Raw genomic sequence first — 19,348 nt, forward strand, 5'->3', positions numbered from 1 at the left:
GCATGTGCTGTCTCTAACAGCAGACTGGGGGGTGTGACATCACAAAGGGAATGCTCCCTCACTACAAAGTTATATGCGGCCTTTTTGGAAAACCCTGACTTGGAATTCAGTTTGAAGGCTTTAACCACATAAGCGCACCACCCATGGCTCTGCCCATGGCACGAAACATTTCCCACGCCCATCCTATTGACCTAATTCGATCAAAACTCATTAACCCCGGCCGCAACAAGCGGTGTCATCTCGCTCTTGATCATCTCTCTGCGTGCCGTCCCGTTCTTTCATGGTGTCGCTTTTTAAAATCTGAGCCCCGTGGCGGGGAGCGGTCACAGCTGGTCGCCGTGGGAACAGGGTGGCGCGCCCTACCCACCTGCTGCAGATGCCAGCTGGAGAGGGGTTTCGGCCGCGCTCTCCTGCCCGTTCCGGACGGGCGCGCCCTCGACGTTGGCGCCGGCGTCCAGGAGGAGCTGAGGACAAAGGGTGTAGGTTAGCCACGCAGTCAACAAGCAGGTACACAACAGCTCAGCACAGCGCTGTGCTGGCCCCTATCACTTTCCTAAATGAATGAGGCTGCTGTACACATGTGCGCAGTTCGCTGCCAAGCTATGGCGGTGGCAGAAATCCTGACGCTCGGCCGCCGAGCGTCTGGCAAACCTCAGGTATACTGTAGCCGACCTACAGCTAAGGCGGGTCAGCGGAGACCGAGCTTTAGGCCCTGCAGCAAACAGAGGCGTTACACGGCCAGGAGCAGATGAGGACATATGGCTGGGTGACACAAACCACAGGGACAGATGCGCGCTCTGCTGCTTCACACACACACACGCGCGCTGAAGCCAAGGGAGGCCGTAAACCTCCAGCTCAGATGGGTGACATATGCCACATGGAATTAGACTACTGCAATTTTAAAAACAGGGATGAGTTGTAAGGAGTGCAGAGGAAAAGAATGCACCACAACTGTAATCAAAGACATTCTGTGCACAGACCAGACATTCAGCTCCATGTGCTTGACCAAATTCTGGCTTAGCCACGGTTGAAGCTAAAAGTGTTCTGATTTCATGGTTAATTATGAATATTTATGAAGGGATGTGGTCAAACACAGAATATCCACAGCCAGCACAGAAACGAAGACAGCACTGCTGGAACCTCCTTTTATCAGCCGGTACTTCCTACATAACAGAGGACAAAAGGAACGTGAAGCTGAATATCTGGTCAGTAAATCAATCTGTGGTCCTATGAATATGATTGTCATTGAAAGTAGAATCCTAGCACTGTAATAGAGAGAAGTGTGGTCACAGTAGACACAAGAGCAGGAGCCGAATGCAGGACCGAGTATCCCAGCTCCACACTGCGCTCTGATTGGCTGGTGTGTAAATTTCCATCCCCCGCAGCGCCTCACCTGCACCACTGAAATGTGTCCGTGCAGAACGGCAAAGGTCAGGGCTGCCCAGTGGCGGCTGTCAGGGTGCACAGAGGGGTGCCTGGGGGAGCAGCCTGGGACCTGAGGAGAGGCAAACCAGGGGAAAACTCAACAACAAGCATGCGCATGTGCATTCTACAGGGCATACGTGTCCAAACATTTCCTGGAAACCTCTATCCAGACATACCAGCACTGTGCATACACCTACCAGCAGAAATGATTACAAAACGGATGCCGGCATGTAACTGGATAACTGGCAGAAAATTTTAAAAGTAACATAAAAGTAGTCTCAAATCATACATATTTTGAAATTTAATATTTTTTTAGAACCAGTAAATATTCTGTTTCAAATTTATCACAAGTGCCACTCTAAGACATCCTAATTACCACGGTGCTCCATCTGGGAACCAGCGTTAATAGTTACATGTGGTATAGATGTTCATCTCAATTCAATTAGTATTTACCGCCACATCTAGGTTTGCTCCTGCATCAATCAGCATCTGCACCAAGGCCTCATCTCCTGCTGAGCAGGCATACATCAGGGGAGTCATGCCCTGAAAAACAATGGGAGAGAAAGCAAGGGTCACATTAGCATTCACTGCTGCATTCTGGGTAAAGCTAACTTTTTTGTCTTCATCGGCCCCCTAACGGCCAGACCCTGGAGGCCTCGTACCTGGTCATCCATGGTGTTCACCCCCTCGGGCCCCAGCAGTTCGATGGCCTGGCCGATGAGGTCCGTCCGGCCGCAGTTGAGCATACGGAAGCCCAGGTCCAGCTGGAACTTGTCGGTGGCGGCCTTGGCCTCCAGCCGCCGGAATGAGCTGAAACAGCACTCAGGCCTGGGGAGGAGGACGAGGAGGAGGATGAGGAAGAGGCGAAGGACTGATTTATCAGCCAGTTTATCACCCGGTACCATGTTCATAAAATCAAGCCACAATCTTGTAAACACATGGTTATGCCATGTCCCATGAAGACAAGACGCACAGCAATGTGGCCGTTGTAATGCTTTCTGACATCACAGGACATCGAACATACAGCGGTAATTATGACTCCGCACAGGAGTCTGCTTTGGCATTACTTAAAACTGTTGGTAATCAAGTGTTCCCTGTTGATTAAAAAGTAAACAAAATAATTGGTAAAGTAAGGGCATCAAAGAATACATGCAGTATGTGTGGCAGTCCTAATTCAGACCTCTAAGTTTGCAGTCGTCTCATTTTTCAAGTCGTTATGAAAATAAACTCTTGCTGACAGGCTTAGTATGATTTAGTATTAAGGATCCCCTGTTGGGTATACGCATACAAACATTTCTGATTTACTCCTGGCCTAGTTCACCGTGTTGCATAAACACATGTTTAACAGCTGGCTAGCTAGCTATAGCAACTATGCAGTCAAAAATACGCTGTCTAGTGTAAAAATGTTACTGATTGCTGTTTGCATAAAATGGCAGTTCTGAACTAAATTATGAACTCTGAATTGTGATGACGGTACACTGACATTTTTTTCAAGGTAACAATGCCAGTGAAAGATAACAGAGACAACGGGGGCCCAACAGAAAAGAAAAGGCCTCACCGGTGTCACAACAGCAAGCTAATCAAAGCCATATGTGTCCCTGTTTGTAACCCGACTGCGCGTGTGTATGACTCAGTGAATACGTGTCCGGTCATGTATCTGGGATTAGCGTCAAACTGGCCTTTGCTTCGTATTAGTCTTCCTATTAGAGTGGATGACTACAAAGTAGTGATGTATGACTGCACTCTTTGCCACCACTCCCACAATCACAGCATCAGCAAGCAAAAGTAATTTCTAACAGTGATTAACCAAGCCTAGGAAAAAGTGACAGTTTATTCCGTAATCAGGCTATCTCCACTCTCCAAACTGAGAAACTTTTGCTGTAGGAGCAAATGGAGCCTATGAGCCTAATGTGGTCAGTGAGGTTTCCAAAGCTGATGATCTCTTCCTCTTACTTCAGCTGTCTGGGTTCGCAGTCCAGCCCTGGGAGGAGCTGCCTGGCTGTCTGCCTGACATCATCGCTGTCCACCAATAGGCTGCGGCGGTGCTCAGCGTGCACGATGGCCACCCTCATCCACTCCATGAGAGGCGGGAGCAGCAGGAAGGGCCTGTGGAAAGAAGGACCAGGGGAGAAGGTGAGAATGCAGGTCTGCTCACATCCACTGGTCTAGGAGTGTTAGCCTGGTCTGACACTGTTGCTCAATCAACTTGAATGGATACACTTTTGTTCTTTTGTGCCAGAAGTCGCTCTAGATACGAGCATCTGCTAAATGTAATGTAATGTAATGGATGTGTCTTCTTCTGACCACCTGTACCAGTATCAGCTAATACTCATCATTCCAAAGTTCACATGGAGTGTGCGTGTAGGAGCAGTGGAATTCCTCAAGACCAGGACAGAGTGCTTTCTGCTCTCTGTAATTCAACAGTCTTTGTTTTAAACAGACGCCGAAACGATGAGCAAAAGTCTTTGACTGCCCACACCTCGGGCTCCCAAAAAGCCCAGCTGCTGCACGCAGCTGCTTTGCCGTGAGCTTCCAAGAGATGGCCGCTCTGATATGAATGGGTTTCCTTTATTTTCATCCCGAGGCATGGAGAAAGATAGTCCCACCTCCTGTGCCAGGGATGAAAAGTGAAAACAGCACGAAGATCTTTGGACGTTCCCTGGAACATCTATCACAGAGCCTGCATTGAAATATCTGCAGCATAGACAGAGTCAGCTTTGAAGCATCTATCACAGAGCCAGCATTGAGAAGCATCCGCTCCGCACTCAAAGCCAGGAGGAACTGAGGGATCACTGTGGCCCTTAGAGAGATGGAGGGAGAGAGAGACATTGATGGGAACAACCACTACTTTGGAAACACAAATTGGCACCGCTGTAATGCAACAAAGCCAATGAACTCTGCTCGCCTCGGCTTATATCGTAACATCTGGGCCTTTTTCTAAGGTAACTCCAGAGTGGAACTAATGGATAAAAATATGAAACAGTTTGTATGCAAGTTGCTTTGGATAAAAGCGTCTGCTAAATAAATAAATGTAAATGTATACAATGAAGGACACAAACTGAGAACCAATGAAAAGTGAAAGGGCAGTTCTTGCACCTGTGCAACATTGTGAAAACGGCTAGCCACAATTAATGCACTGCATGCCAGATTTGTGGTGTGCACATGAATTTGTGATGGTGTTGGTCTGCAAGGCCGATGATGTGGTAGAAACAGACAACTGACATGGCTGCAATCACACCTGGGCAACTGCAAAGAATGGAAAAAGTCATGGGTCAGCAACAGTGTGAAAGACACTGTTACAATAAAAGAATATATTATAATTATAGACTAGATTTTTAAAACAAGCAAAAAGCTGATGTGGAAGGCAAATGATATTCCTCAACATTTACATCAAGAAGCTGATTTCAAGATTGCAGCTGTGCTCAGCCCTGGGTACATCAGCATCAAACTGCTGCACTGTATGCAAATTAGCCTGTCTCACAATCATCAACACAGCAGGGACTAGAGCAAAGCCTCAACATGCTACAGCAGTGCTGTCAGAACTGGGCCCTGGCTGCAAACCAAGTTACGGTCTTTCAGGGAAAAAAAGCCAAAAAAAAAAAGACAAAAAAAACCAGATCAACCAATTCATACTGACCGGAACTACAGCAGTTACTTTTTATTACAGAAATCCATCAAAGCTCTTTTCATTTGACATGATTTAGAGAGGAGGAGGCCCAGGAGGTGTGTGTTAATCTGCGTCTGACCGAGCTCCGAGTGTCCACGCCTTCGGCCCCAGGGCCCTGCAGGGGAGAATTCTCCGTCTCTGTGATGTCACACCCCTCACACAAAGGCCCCCGCCCCGGGGCCTGCGTGCCCGAGGGGAGGTGTCTGAGCGCAACGGCGGCACCATTGATCCCCACCGCAAACACCAGGCCATCAAAGAGCCCGGGGCTCCTCCTCAACAAGCCGTCAGATACCCCACCTCCTGCTGCCTTTCACCTCCGTTCCCAGAGAGGGAGGGGCGCTGTATCTGGCAGAGAGAGGGAGGGAATCTCACTCTTGTTCTAAGTTGCTATAAAGCTAATAAGGTCCTCTGGGAAAGCAACGGCGTAGATTGAGCCGTACTGGATGAAACACAGCAACGTCCCTACAGAATATTCAGATCTGATTAGTGTATGCAAACGAGTGAAGTCAGACGCAGATGTTCATAAACAAGAATGCACAGGCACAGGAAGGGCGGAGTCTTGAACACAAAGGAAGAAATGTTCCACATAAACATCTCACCAGGGGTAAAGAAAAGAGGAAAAATGTCAAGAGAATGAGAAAGAATGCTCAAAATAGAAATCTTAAAGCCTCAGCAAACTTACATTTTTCTTGTGTGATTGAAAACCACCATAATCTGCATAGTCACATGCAAAATGAATAATGAAACTATTATCTTCAGAGTAAAACACTTCCTGGTGGTCTCAGACAGTCGCAATTTACTGTGTGTATGTGTATTGCCATTGACCTTAAAAGGTAAAAATGTTCGGTTTGATTTAAGTTAAACAGAGGTCCAGCGACAGTAAATACATGTAAGATAGACAAAGGCAACTGAAGCAAGACTTCTCTGACACCGCTCAGATTTGTGGGTGGTTTTAGGCAAAGGTCAGAGTGATTACTATTAGGGAAAGAATGTGAGTAATTATGAAACTAGATCCATGGCAATTAGTTTCTCCGGCCTCAGACAGGAAGCTTGTTACCAACAGACTGTATCATGCTATACATCCCACAGATAGCGGCTTTTGTCTGGTGAATTTACATTCATAGACGCTGAACTGCTCAAACCAACATTTATTAGCAAAACTTTACAGGCTGCTTCAAACAAGGGTTTAGCCTAAGAAAGGGTCTCATCTGGCTTCTCTTTCTTAATTTTGAGAGAGACAACATGGATGAAAATTTAAGAAATACATACAATATCTTGAGATATTATACATGACTACATTAACAAAACTGCAGCTCTCTTCTGAGGAAGTTAGCTAAGATGGGGTGGATGAAAAGGATGAAGACCTGAGTAGAAAGTGATAATCTTCCTGAGACAATGATCTGTGCATTTGTGTGTATGTGTGTACACTTCCATTTGTGTGTGTTTGTGTGTATGTGTGTGTGTGTGTGTGTGTGTGTGTGTGTGTGTGTGTGTGTGTGTGTGTGTGTGTGTGTGTATTTGAGTATGCCCACACAAGTGTTGGCTCTGTATTCACTGGAGATGTTTCTGTATGCACCCCACAGACTGGCAAACTGCCCAAAACTATATATTAAGCAGTTATCTCAATTATCCCCAGAACACTTGAATTTGAGAAATAGCCTTATAATTGCATGGCTGCTCCATGATAGAACGGCACCAGATTTGAAGAGTGGGGATCTTTTTTTGCGGTCAGCTCATATCTCGATGAAACCCGAGAACAGACGCAGCCCAGCTGAACTTTTACTCCAAAGGCTTTGTTCTCTGTCCAGAGAGCTCTGTCGCCCCGCAGAGCGTGTCCGAAACCGCCACCGTCTCTGCTCCGCTCACTACCCCCAACAGGTCACGCTTCAACACCCCGACCCCTGCGTCTGACTCGGGCTCAAGTTCAGCCCCGGGTTCTGCCTGAAACCCGAGCAACACCTTGTCGCCACATCAAAACGGACTGCCCCGCGTACTCTGAAATGTGATCACGTCCCCCATCCTCCAGGCTTCACCTCATCGCCCCGAACATGCAGGAAACAAAGCACATTGTACATGTTGTTTTGGACGGCCTTTCACTAGGGTTCGATTAGCATGCCTCCTGGGGATGGAGAGTGTAAGCTTATTGTGGACTATCAGTGAACTCACTACAGGCTGTTGACAGTGGAGAGAAATGGCTTTTCTAATAAATGCCCGGTACTGATTTTGCAATGGGCTTCCTCTGACTCCGCTCTCTGGGGAAGGAGAATGGAAGCCAGTTGTTTGGACCACACTGGTTCTCTCCTCCCTGCAGCTGGAGAAAGCTGACCTCGTCCTCTCATCTCCCAGTGCGGGCGTGTGTCTCAGAGGTGGGCCCGGTTCCTGTTAGACTGCTCCACTTCATACCGCTCTATCTGTTAAAGCCAGAGAGGAATGTTTGGGGGTAGGCCTAGTGGTAGCCACTAGATGTGGTCTTGGTCAAACTGAGAGCTGCACAGCATGGAACTCAAGCTGTAAATTAGTAGCACTCTTAATTACAGTCAAATGCTGCATGGCGAAGTTTAAATCATGGCTATTAAAAATGGTTTGGAGTTTTGGGGTGGAGTAAGGTTTATCATGTATCATGATTCAAAGAATTATTGAAACTTCATTTTTGTAGAGTCAGACCAAACCAAAAACTAAGCCTTAAAAATGGAAGATTTAAGGCTGTGTTTTAAAACAGGACTTTTCTCTCCCTCGTGGTCTGTTGAGTGATGTGTTATAGTCCCCCAGGGAGGGGACTGCCGCTGTGTCTGACCCCATGGGCTGGACCTGTTAGGTCACTGACTGCCCTCCCATTACTGCGCTCCTAACTCCTAATTACTGGTACCCCCACCCGCACACTCCTCATTCACACACACAAACACACACGCACACACACACACACACACACACACACATTCCCCTTTATTTCCACAGCCACCCACAAACACCCCCCCCCCCCCCCCCCCCCCCCCCCCCCCCCCCCATGTATTGCTTGTCAGCTTTTGATCTCATCTGAAAACCCCCATCCGTAGCCTGTAAGACACCCATCCCACAATGCCACCTGGTAGCGGCCTGCTTAGTGCCAGCTGCTATAGCGCTCTCTCTCTCATCTCTCCCCAAACGAGGAGAGTTCTAATATGTCTTCTGTCTTCATAATAAGACAGGACACACCTCCCCCACACACACATCCCTCCCTGTGTACTTTACCCATGAAGAACCCATTGTTTCCCTTCCAAAGATTGGGGGGCCTAAGAGAACACATGCAAGGATTTAATTCTCTTTACCAACGCAGAGCTGCTGCTTGCAAGGGTTTTTTGAGGAGCAACCAAGAGGGGTGGTGTGGCACTTACATGTAACCCTTTAATGGGACTTGAGATTGTAATGACTGCCAGGTTGTGTATGCCACCTGCTCTCACATTCCCAGACACACAGAAACACATCTGTGCATCTGTTTGCCTGCATTCAGCAACTGGGGGGGTATGACTTTGCTTAGAAGGCCTGGACATAATAAACCCGAGCACCTTTGTTTTTTCCTGTGTGCCTGTGTGTTCCTGGTATTAAAGTGAGGTACTCTGTATTGTATGTGGACCAGCTGCAGCTCTACGGCAGATGCCTGTCAGGGTGTGCTCAGAAGCAAACACACACACGCACATGCACACACATGCACGCACACACACACACACACGCACACACACACGCACACACACACGCACACACACGCACACACACACGCACACACACGCACACACACACGCACACACACGCACACACACGCACACACACGCACACACACGCACACACACGCACACACACGCGCACACACACACACACACGCGCACACACACGCACACACACACATAGCATGCATGCATACCCTCTGTCTCTGATGTTCTGCTATGTGCTGACACCAACAATCCCCTTCCCCCCACTCAACCAGACACCAAAACTCTGCTCACTCCAGGTACCCCTCTGCATTACAGTCCTTCGGTATTTAAAAAGCTCTTACACTTGTTAGACACATCCCTGTTCCCTGCGTTTTCAACATGCCAGTGGTGGATGCAGCTCTTTCCATATTTACTTTCCAAGGAACGAAACAGAAACCTCTGTGGGAAAGTGTATCATTTTGGCAGAGTGACCACCACTATAATTATAACTATAAATCTGCAACGAGCTTCTCTTTGACAAGCTTGTGACGTTCTATGTTTTGTTTCTCTGTTTATTTTAAGGCGGTCACGGCCCCAGGAGAACCGTAGATGAAGAGGTGAAGCTTTTTCGCTGCTTTATGGAGCCTTGGTCAGTAACCGGGCCCGACGAGTTTCTCTGCTGCTACGCCCTGTTTCGTGTGGCAACCTTACAAGACAAGCAGTGAAAACCACTGGGGACTCTGCTGGCCTATCAGTTGTATAAACGACCCTGCTGGAAAGCACGCCTTTGCTGAGAAAGCTTCTCTGGGCTCCCCATTTAAATGACTGACATTAGAATAGGAGTTGGAGAGAGACCTACTATGCTCAATACATCTCATTTTCACTTGTTGAAGCGAATATATCTTTCTAAAAAGTAATGCCCCCACTCTCATTTAGAACCTTTTACCAATCCTTTTAAGAAAGGCCATTTCCATAATGCTATTTGTCAAAAGCACATAAACGCTCCATTTCTGGCGTCTGGCAAGGAGAATAAATAAAATACATGGAATAGCAAAGAGGTACAGTGATCTGGAGAACCAGCAAAGTCGGATATAAAAAACTGAGCAGCTGATGGAGATTTACATTTATACATGTTGAATACGCGTTCCCATGCTGCTGTAAACTACAGCTGTAACGGCAGTGTTCACGTGAGCAGGTGAGCACAGCTGAGTGGAGTGGGACACAGCGCTGTGCGGTAACGGAGCACAGCACAGAAACAGGCGTCAGCGTGTACCTCTCTTTGCTCAGGGCCATCCGGGGTGGGTCCAAGTTCGGGTTCTCCATGGACTCCATCTGTGGGCAGCGCAGGAAGTAGTAGAGGGTGTGTAGGGCGTCGGGGGACCAGGACACGGGCTGCTGGCGGGCGTGACGGGCGGGGCTCAATCCGGGCCGCACGGCGCTCAGGCGCTGCATGTGGTGCATTGCCCGGGACACCAGGTCACCTGACGGGACACAGACCAATCCCGAAGTTACACGCCCACCCTGTGCGCGGAGGAAGTCAGCGCACCACAGGGCCAAGTCAGGCCGCGGGCCCTGGCGAACACATGCATTCAGGCAGAAGGAAAATTAAGACACAAAGCTCACGGGGACAGGAGTCAGACGGATTTTACTGCGGCAGTAGTTTCTCCTTCATATGGTTGGTCTATCATAATGGACACATCAAGGATTACACTTCAATTAATCTCCATCTGTCCTGAAGTAAGCACGCATGAAAAATCTGAGAAGGAAAGATCATTTTCCCCTGATGATCTGAGCAGAAAATGTTCCCACATGTAGATAGCATTAGACAGTGAACACCAATCCATGTTGTTGTTTTTTTTCCTGTCAGAAGATCATTTTTTTAGATCATTTATTTAAAACCTCTCTCCTTTTTGACCTGTCCCATAAAATAAAAATATGGAAACTCAACATCGTTTTTTGGGGCCGGGCAGAGTGGCAAGACCTGTACCCAGGGGAGCATTCAATCAGAGCCCTCCTCCTCCGCCCGTCAGGACAGGAGGAATCCTGGGAAATTTCCCCTGGGGAGGCCCGGCAGGACAGGAAGAGAGGAAGGAGAGAAAGTGACAGGGGAGGCCAGAGACTCAGTCCCCAGGATCTGTGTTCATCATCAAACAGAACAGAGACAAACTCCACTCGGCCTCTGTGGCACGCCGGTACATGGAACAGATTACAGACTTAAAAAAAAAAAAAGAAAGAAATCGAAAACGCATGAGCTCAGCTTTGGCAGCGAGCAAGATAACAACTTACCAAGGCTTAGAGGGGGGGATATATTGAGTTGTATTGGATGGTGAAGGGGGGTGGGGGGCAATTTGTGCTGGCATGCAACTCTCATTAAAAGCAATTACTTCATGGTTAATTTTTTACCAGATACCTTTGAGTGTAGGTGGGGGGTAAAGAAGTGAGAGATAGACCCTCAGTGTGTGACCAAGCTCATGTCAACCGCCAGGCAAGAGGCACTTAAATAGGGCCTTTGTATCTGGTCAAGCCCTCCAAGGGTCTGAAACCATTTCCTCTGCAGTCAACATGAATCTACTTGACTTTTCAACTGATAGCATTGCCCCAAGGCCAGCCTCACATGTGTATGGGATATTTAATACACGTAGGACTGATGGTAATATTTTGAGAAAAGGAAGTCTCTGTTATTCGGCTTTGCAGGAGAGCCAGCACACAGACCCATTGTGTTAAACTGTGAAACCCACAGCCGCCCGCAATGATCCCGGTCCAACTTCTCATTCGGTCAAAACCGCACAGATTATCCGCTGTTACTACGTCTTAAGTATGATGAAGCCCACTGTGTTTAACATATGTGCTTGTTTATACTTTGTAGTAAAAGTAAAATGTGGAACACCTTAAAATCCTTCCTGTGTCACAGTTTAAAAACACACATTACCCGGTTGTTCTACACGTGCATTATGCAAAATGAATGGCTGAGACCTACAGCTCAGGTTTGAAAACTGGCCATGTCATGCCCCAGCAATGACTGGGATCACATAGTGGCAGAACAAATTGCCTTCTTTCCACTGAGGAGAGGGGTGGGTAGGTTGGATAGGGTTTCATTGTCTCACTGCTCTCAGGCAATCTCCTGCAATCTCCCCTGCATGTTGGTTAGATCAGCGTTTCCCAAACCTCTCCTGGAGGACCCCTTGCCCTGCATGTTTTAGATCTCCCCCTGCTCCAACAAAGCTGATCAGTTTGTTATGAAGCAGCTTCAGGAGTTCATAACGAGTTGATCATTTGAATCAGCTGTGTTGGAGCAGGGAGAGATCTAAAACATGCAGGACAAGGGGTCCTCCAGGAGAGGTTTGGGAAACGCTGGTTTAGATGATGTTAGTGGAATAGCACCTATCCTCCAATCCTCCTGCACTGTGTGACTTGTAGTGCAAAAAATAGCTGCCGGCCGCATGTAAGTGTACCAGAGGTTTACATTCATCTTGCTTCCGCGCTCCTGCCCAAGTGAGACAAGACTTATGCACTGAATGTATGAACTGAAACCAAAACAGGGTTGGTAAAAAAAGCATAAAAAATAACAAAACGTTTCATTTGCAAGTTGCTCTTCCACACACAAAGTGCTTTACTTGGTCCTCAAGCCATGCCTATAGGCCCAGGCTCCATTAAGTCTCTAAGTGACTATGTACGGATAAATGGCCGCAGTCTGGCCAGTCTCCTTGGCACTGCTGACCGTGTCCGAGCTGTGCACGTTGTGGAGACTGTGCTGCCGCTGGCCGAGCGGACAGGGCGGGGTGGACGGGGTGGGGGACAGGGACACAAAGAGAGCACTGAGCGCGTGTTCTTATGATTTTTTTCCTAAATGCCCCACTGCTGCCGGACTCGTATGAAGGTGCTCTTGTACTAGGGGGACAAGCGGTAGAGTGTTTGGTAATTAGCAGGGGGAAGCTGCACCCCCCCCCCCCCCCCCCCCCCATTCCTAACCAAGTCCACACCACCCAGCCCCTCGCCGGAGCTGCGGCCTGCAGTCTAAACAAACTGCTCCGTGTCGGCCGCCAGGAGCTGCTCCCTGGCATCTCACTGATGGGACGAGAGAGCGGTGCGATGCAGGCACACAGAGAGGCCTCTTTCCACTCCACTGGTACGGAGGGAAATATCGCTCATTTACTTATTCAGGAATCCAAAAGGGGGAAACTCTAGGCATCAGAACAGAGAAAAAGCAGAATTAATGAAAATAAACCTAACTCATTTGAATTTGGTAGACTGAGTAACGTTTTAAACCATGGTATAACAGACACTTTCAGCCACCAAAGGCATTTTCCCATTTTTCCCTGTTTTTTGTTGTAGAAGAATGCCAGCAGTAAAACCTCAAGGTATTGTCATTGACAGGAGAGAGCATTCCATCGTCCAATATCACGACTCCATCAATGCCTCCGGCCAGGCGTCTTACGGCTGCTATCTGGCCACAGCCGACCATGGTTTCATAGACGCTTTCAGCCACCAGAGGCATTTTCCCGTTTCTCTATTTTTTTTTGTTGAAGAAGAACGCCACCAGTAAAACCCCCAGGTATTCTCTTTTACAGGAGAGAACATTCCATCGTCCAATATCAGGACTCCATCACCGCCTCCGGCCAGACGTTGAAGGGCTGCTGTCGGGCCACGGCCGGCGCGGGGCCCCTCTTCCTCTCACTCTGATAAGAGGGGGGCATTGGTGCCAGATGTGTGGCCCTCGGAGGGCAAAGACAGCAAAGATAGGGCCTCAGCCCTGAAATCAGCGGAGATGATCACTACAAACAGCGTCACAGCTCGCCCAGAGGCCCACCCCAGAGAGGACTCAATGCCGGGACTCAGCGCTTAGTCACCAAATGCGGTGTTCCCCTCCGGAACCGACGCACACAGCATGAGTGATGGGGAGTCTTGTGTGGAAAAAGGAACGTATGAGTAATGGGCTTTCTCCGTGATTAATTTACCAAAACAACACGCAGACAGTATCGGCCTTTCAGAAAGGACGGCTTTAGCTTCCTGTTTTCAGACACAGCAGGCACAATGATAAACCGTGAGGGAGAGAAGAGGTAGAAAGTACAGGAAGACAGACAGGGGTAGGAGCAGGCTGGCGGAGGGAGGGAGGTGAGTAAGTGAGGGTCAACGGACAGACAGAGGGATGGAGGTGAAAAGCAGACAAGCAGACAGAGATGTAGGTGAACAAGCAGTCAGACAGGCAGGCAGACGGGTGGAGGTGAACAGCAGACAGGCAGAAGGATGGATGTAAAAAAGCACACGGGCAGACAGAGATGTAGGTGAACAAGCAGACAGACAGGCAGGCAGACAGAATTATGGATGTAAAAAAAGCACACAGGCAGACGTGTAAAAGAACAGCGGGGAAATCCGCAGGGACACTCGGCCGGGCGGATCCACTCACTGAGCTCGGAGATGCTGCCCACACATGTGGCCAGAAGGGCTTGCTCCAGGGTACGCAGCTCCAGCTGGGCGTAGGCGTCCTCGCGGCTCTCCACGCCCGACTGCTGGCCCTCTGTGTAGGGACTGAAGTGGGCTGGCAGGGACAGCACACCTGCACGCAGACAGGGGTTGATTTTTTCAGTGTTAAAAACTTCTTTTGTTGGTCTGTTTTTTGAAGTACCGTCATGACAAAAGCGACAAAAACATGTTATTACAAACATCTGCAAATTTTTCTCAAAATCTTACAGTAAGCTTACAGTATATGATCATTTAGTGCAGAAGACATTTTGTGAAAACACCATTATAAAGAACTCCATAAAATTATCTTAGTCTATAAAGTCTGAAGTACTTGTTTAACCAGTAATACACATGCATCCACATCATATCTTCTCTCATTTATGTTTTTTTTTCCACATAGTTGTTCTGGCCTGGCCTGTGAAAAATTGCCTAGGCAGGTGATTTCATGCTAAAACGGCGAGATGAGGTTTTAGACAGTAAATCAGAAATTATATCATTTTCATCACAAAAGGAAGTGTGTGTGTGAGATTAAAGTCTAAATTTAATTTCTTAGCAATCATTCAAACCAAAGCTTCTTTGCCTGGTTGTGCCTTATAAATTAACACAGTTACGCTCCCTATGATCTCATTCGTGTGTGCCGACCTCGTTGACGGCGACTCCAGATGTTGTGCATTATGCCAGAGAGGGGATTAGTGATGCCCATAAAGGAAGGCACACACACACAAACACACATATACACACACACACACACACACACACACACACACACACACACACACACACACACACACACACACACACACACCACCTCTGGCGCCTGGCATTGATTACATCATGATCAAGTTTAAATGAAACTGAGCATGTTTTATAACTGGGGCAGATATTCCCAAGCAGTAAAAAAAAATCTCACCAAGCCGACCTGTGGTTTACCATGATGAAGCTGTGGGCAAATTCAATGGCAATACGTGATAATCCTCAGGATTCCTTTCCTCACCACAACTATTGTGAAACATTAAATGGTACAGCTGCTTCATACAATTTTTTAAAAAGTCTTCCGTTCTCACCATTAAATAAAATGAAAATGAACAATGCAGCGCCATCAATTTCAACAGGTAAACAGTTCAGCCAGTGAGCAGAGGGCTCATAAGTGTAGAATTTCTACTTGTCCTTTTTCTTGCTTTTATGTATGTTTTCATTGAGTAAAACATATCTTTGCTCTGGTGGAGTCTACAACTATAAAATAATAATTGATCGAAAGAACACGAATCAGCTGTGGAGTATGAAATTTAAGACCTAACCTTTAAACATATTCAGTGAAAATAAGGAAAGCCTGGTCACACGTCAGGGAGCAGCGGCTCTACTGGCAGCATAGGACATTAAAAGCACATTGACAACCCAGCCCTTCCCTTGGCATAACACACATTCTCAGTTCTGCTCTCATAAAAACCCTTCGTCTCATTAACACACCCACAATTCCATAGCTTAGGCTAGACACCGAACGGATTCTGCTGGGTCTAGCATTTAGCAGTTAATGATGCAATTCACCCAGTTCTCCCTGTAATCTCAGATCCTGTGGAAGGGGGGTCACGTGTGCTACAGCGGAGCGCGCTGCGAATCAAATATGTTCCCGAGTGATGCAAACGCATTCTGAACAGCGACATAAAAACAGCCCTTAATCCCTCCAAATACGTTTGTCCAGTGTCATCTGGGAGCGGGTGCATTCCCCGAATGCTTGCTCAGCCAAATAATATTTTCTCCACGCAAACGCGCGGGAGAGCTCTCCGGGGTTTACTCGGAAATGGGAAAAGAACAGAGGCCTCTGTGCACCCCGGTGAAAATAAGTGTTATATGGCCTCCCGGTGGATGAAGCTATTTCAGATGTTTAGTGTTGATTACTGTGGACGCGTAGGTGAAAACAAGCCGAGATGTCACCAGGGGGGGTCTGGAGCACGTTCAGAGCTGGGGCAGCAACACTCTGCTGACTCACTCTGAAATTTTCCTCCTTCAGGGGCAGAAAAACGTGAATTTCACAAGAACTTGGGGGGGGGGGGGGGTGAAAATAGGAATGTAAGATTGATAACCAGTACTGCTAGAAGGAAATTAGGGATGTAGTTCAGGGACACGCCTCGCATGCCGAAGGCCCTCATCCACCATACTGTGATTGTCACACTGTGTTTCCATTCCAGAATCACAAACATAACTGGGGGTGGAGCCAGGGGTTTATCTGCAAGCCTGTCAGACAAATGCCCTGGTATAGCAGAAGAGAGTGGAGGAAAGCAGCACGTGGCAACAGTGGGGATTTTCTACAGGACACCATCAGCTATGATGTGTTTTCACTGTTTCACAATATGTAAATGGTCTGATAGTGTTGAAATCATGTAAGTGAACTGTAATGTACCTCCAGAGGCCCTGGAGTGGCGCTGAGTGCCTGGGGTAATTAGCCTGTGGTGGGGTGAGGTGGCCCCACAGTCTGTCTGTCTGTCTGTGGGACACTGTGACCCAGACGGCGCTTCCTCCCACACACACCCTTATGGGACTCCAACCCCCCCACCAACACTGCCCCCTCTCTTCTGGTTCCTCCACCCACTCCGGGCAATTTACATACCAAATGACTGATCTAGTCTCAGCTGACCAACGGTTCACCCGGGCCCTGAACTTTAAAGCATTAAAGTGTGTGTACTCAGCCAGGATCAGTGTTTTGGGAGTGGAATCAATTATCGTCCTTCCACTCTACAGACCTGCCGTTAATCTATCACTCAAAGTTTATTCTGGACAAAAACAACATTTGAAGCGACCGTGAGTGTTGACAAAGCAGAAAAAAGTACACGTTTACAGCACTCGAGTGTGACCTGTGTCATGACAACACCTTTCAACACGCACTGCTTTCTGGAATATTTTTCTATTATACGTGGCTCTTCTGTACATGGCTTCATTTCAGACAAAATGTGCTCATTTGGGAGAGTAGTTGGGTGGGGATCTCATTCATGTGTTGCTGAGGATTCAAACTTGGATGGGTTGCTGAGGATACATTCATTCATGTGGTCTGTATTTAACGAATATTCTCCACTGTTATCTGTAACTGCCACACTGCGGTTACTCCCCAGGCTGAGGGTATAGGGGGACGTTTCCTCTCTGATTGCTTCACAGTGACTGACACTTGGTTGCGCTGTGGCATGCTTCACCTCAACAGCTACTCAAGCTCATTACTGTCAGATAAACCACCCCCACGCCCACCTACACACCAGTCAAGATACACTAATGGGAGCTCCAACCCTGAGCTCAAGGACTTCCTTCTCGAATAAAAGACAGAGGAAGATGGCAGCGCTGACAAGTGTTGCCAATGTATACAACTGCCGTTTCAACATAGGCAGGTGGTGACAATCGATCTTGGTGAAAAACAAGAGCTGCGTTTGGGCCCCTGCAGACTTTGGTAGCAGGTGAGTGACATACCGCGCCTTCAGGAATGTCATAACCCGCTCCAAGGATATCATCCCTCAGCACACGCTTAGTGAACATACACTGAACTTTCCTATACATTTTTCCTATACAAATTAACGGTCATATAGCCTTAATTTGACATCCAGAGAAATTTTACACCCCAGATGATTTCCTTTGTTCGATGCCAGTATGAACACCATCCTTGCAGCCTGTCTTCAATCTAGCTCTGCCATGCTGGGGTATCTGAAATGGCTCCTCTGTTTCTTGTTTTCACTGCGCGAAAATGCCAAGGCGAAGTCAGCAGGACCGCTGAGTGGAATTATTCTTTCTGGGTCCACAAAGAAGCACAGAGTCCAGGCCTGGCTCTCTACCGTCCAGCTCGCAGAGCAAACCTTTGCTTTGGCATCCGAGGCCTGGGGCATCGCCAAGCGAGCGGAAATGAGCACGAGACTCCTGACCATGGGAAAAAAATAAGCAGCAGGAAAAAAGAAATCCAGGTTTAATTTATGGGCACCACTTTAGGCAAAAGAAGAGGTCTTCTCTCATATCCTCTCTTCAGTGACATTTAAAAAGGCACTGCAATCTTCTTCCTCCCCCGGCTCCTCTGAGATGGCTGACCCAGTGTTTTGCTGATACGGGCACTCCGACGCAAAAAAACAATGTCAGAAACATGACTTCAAACTTGAGATTAGCTAAGGCCTCTGAACACATACAGCTAAAGTCCCAAAATCAGTGTAAACAGGAGACCCGAGTCCAACACAAAGAAACTGATTAGCAGAGAGATTATCCTCTGAGGGAAATTACTGCCACAACAAAAAAGGGATTCCTCTCCTCTTACTCATATATGTGTGGAGAATGGCTAAATGTTTGCGGTACTTATAGCAGCAGACTCCTGTTCACTACTGTATCAGTCCTCCCAAACATGGATCCTCTGCCTGAGGTATGCTTTACTCAAAGGAAAAAAATTAAAGGTTTCTGTCAATTCTGCCAGGTGTGCAGACCTGTTTGATAGAGTATGCAATATTTCACAAGACAAAGAAATATAACCATCACATATGCAATATGGATGGCAAATGAAATATCCCAATGCACAACTGTTTGAGCCATTCCAGGTTTTATAAGAAGATGGTCAGTGGAGTGAGCAGGATCTACCTGTTGGCAGACATATATATAACATACACTGCAATGCTTCTTTTTAAATAGAAAGTATGGACTGGAATAGTAAATTGTGCTTATTTTTCCAACTAGGTTTCATAATTATTTGCCAAGACAGATCCACAAACTCTATTAACATGATGTGTATAAGAAATTGAAAACACACTGCAGCAAAAAAAAAAAAAAAAAAAAAGTACAGCGGTCCAACTGATTGTGTGAATCTTCATGGAGGGCTCCCTGTGGACTCCCCCTGTTTGAATCCCCCCCTTGCCAACCCCACCCCCTCCCTTTGTGTGAGAGCTGCACGTGCTCTGTGGAGTATTCGCTGACTCTCTCCATTCCACACAATGAATATGGCTTCTTTTGGCCCAGGCAGTGGTTCATCAAGCCCAGGCTTTCCAGCCTGTGCTCTCCGCAGGCTTAACATGCTCAACTCGCTCCAACCTGTCAATCCGCTGGGCTTAATTAAGTGGAGATAACGAGCCCACGTTCACCGGCCCAACACACCAAGCCAATTAATGATAAAATTCCTTTTAAT

General features: G+C 47.5%; 1 protein-coding gene across 1 annotated transcript in view; it reads right to left on the reverse strand.

Moving 5' to 3' along the window:
- The window catches only part of LOC118788012 (ankyrin repeat and BTB/POZ domain-containing protein 2-like), a 48,710-nt gene that overhangs the window by 6,948 nt on the left and 22,414 nt on the right, over positions 1-19,348 (reverse strand). Inside the window, exons 2-8 of the mRNA XM_036543829.1 lie at positions 14,162-14,311; positions 10,031-10,238; positions 3,379-3,531; positions 2,088-2,253; positions 1,879-1,968; positions 1,394-1,495; positions 368-464 (exon numbers count right to left, since the gene is read on the reverse strand). Of these exons, the coding sequence (XP_036399722.1) occupies positions 368-464; positions 1,394-1,495; positions 1,879-1,968; positions 2,088-2,253; positions 3,379-3,531; positions 10,031-10,238; positions 14,162-14,311 (966 nt within the window). The remainder of the gene's footprint in view (positions 1-367; positions 465-1,393; positions 1,496-1,878; positions 1,969-2,087; positions 2,254-3,378; positions 3,532-10,030; positions 10,239-14,161; positions 14,312-19,348) is intronic.

The sequence above is a fragment of the Megalops cyprinoides genome, chromosome 13 (genome assembly GCF_013368585.1).
Source record: "Megalops cyprinoides isolate fMegCyp1 chromosome 13, fMegCyp1.pri, whole genome shotgun sequence".
Taxonomy (NCBI): domain Eukaryota; kingdom Metazoa; phylum Chordata; class Actinopteri; order Elopiformes; family Megalopidae; genus Megalops; species Megalops cyprinoides.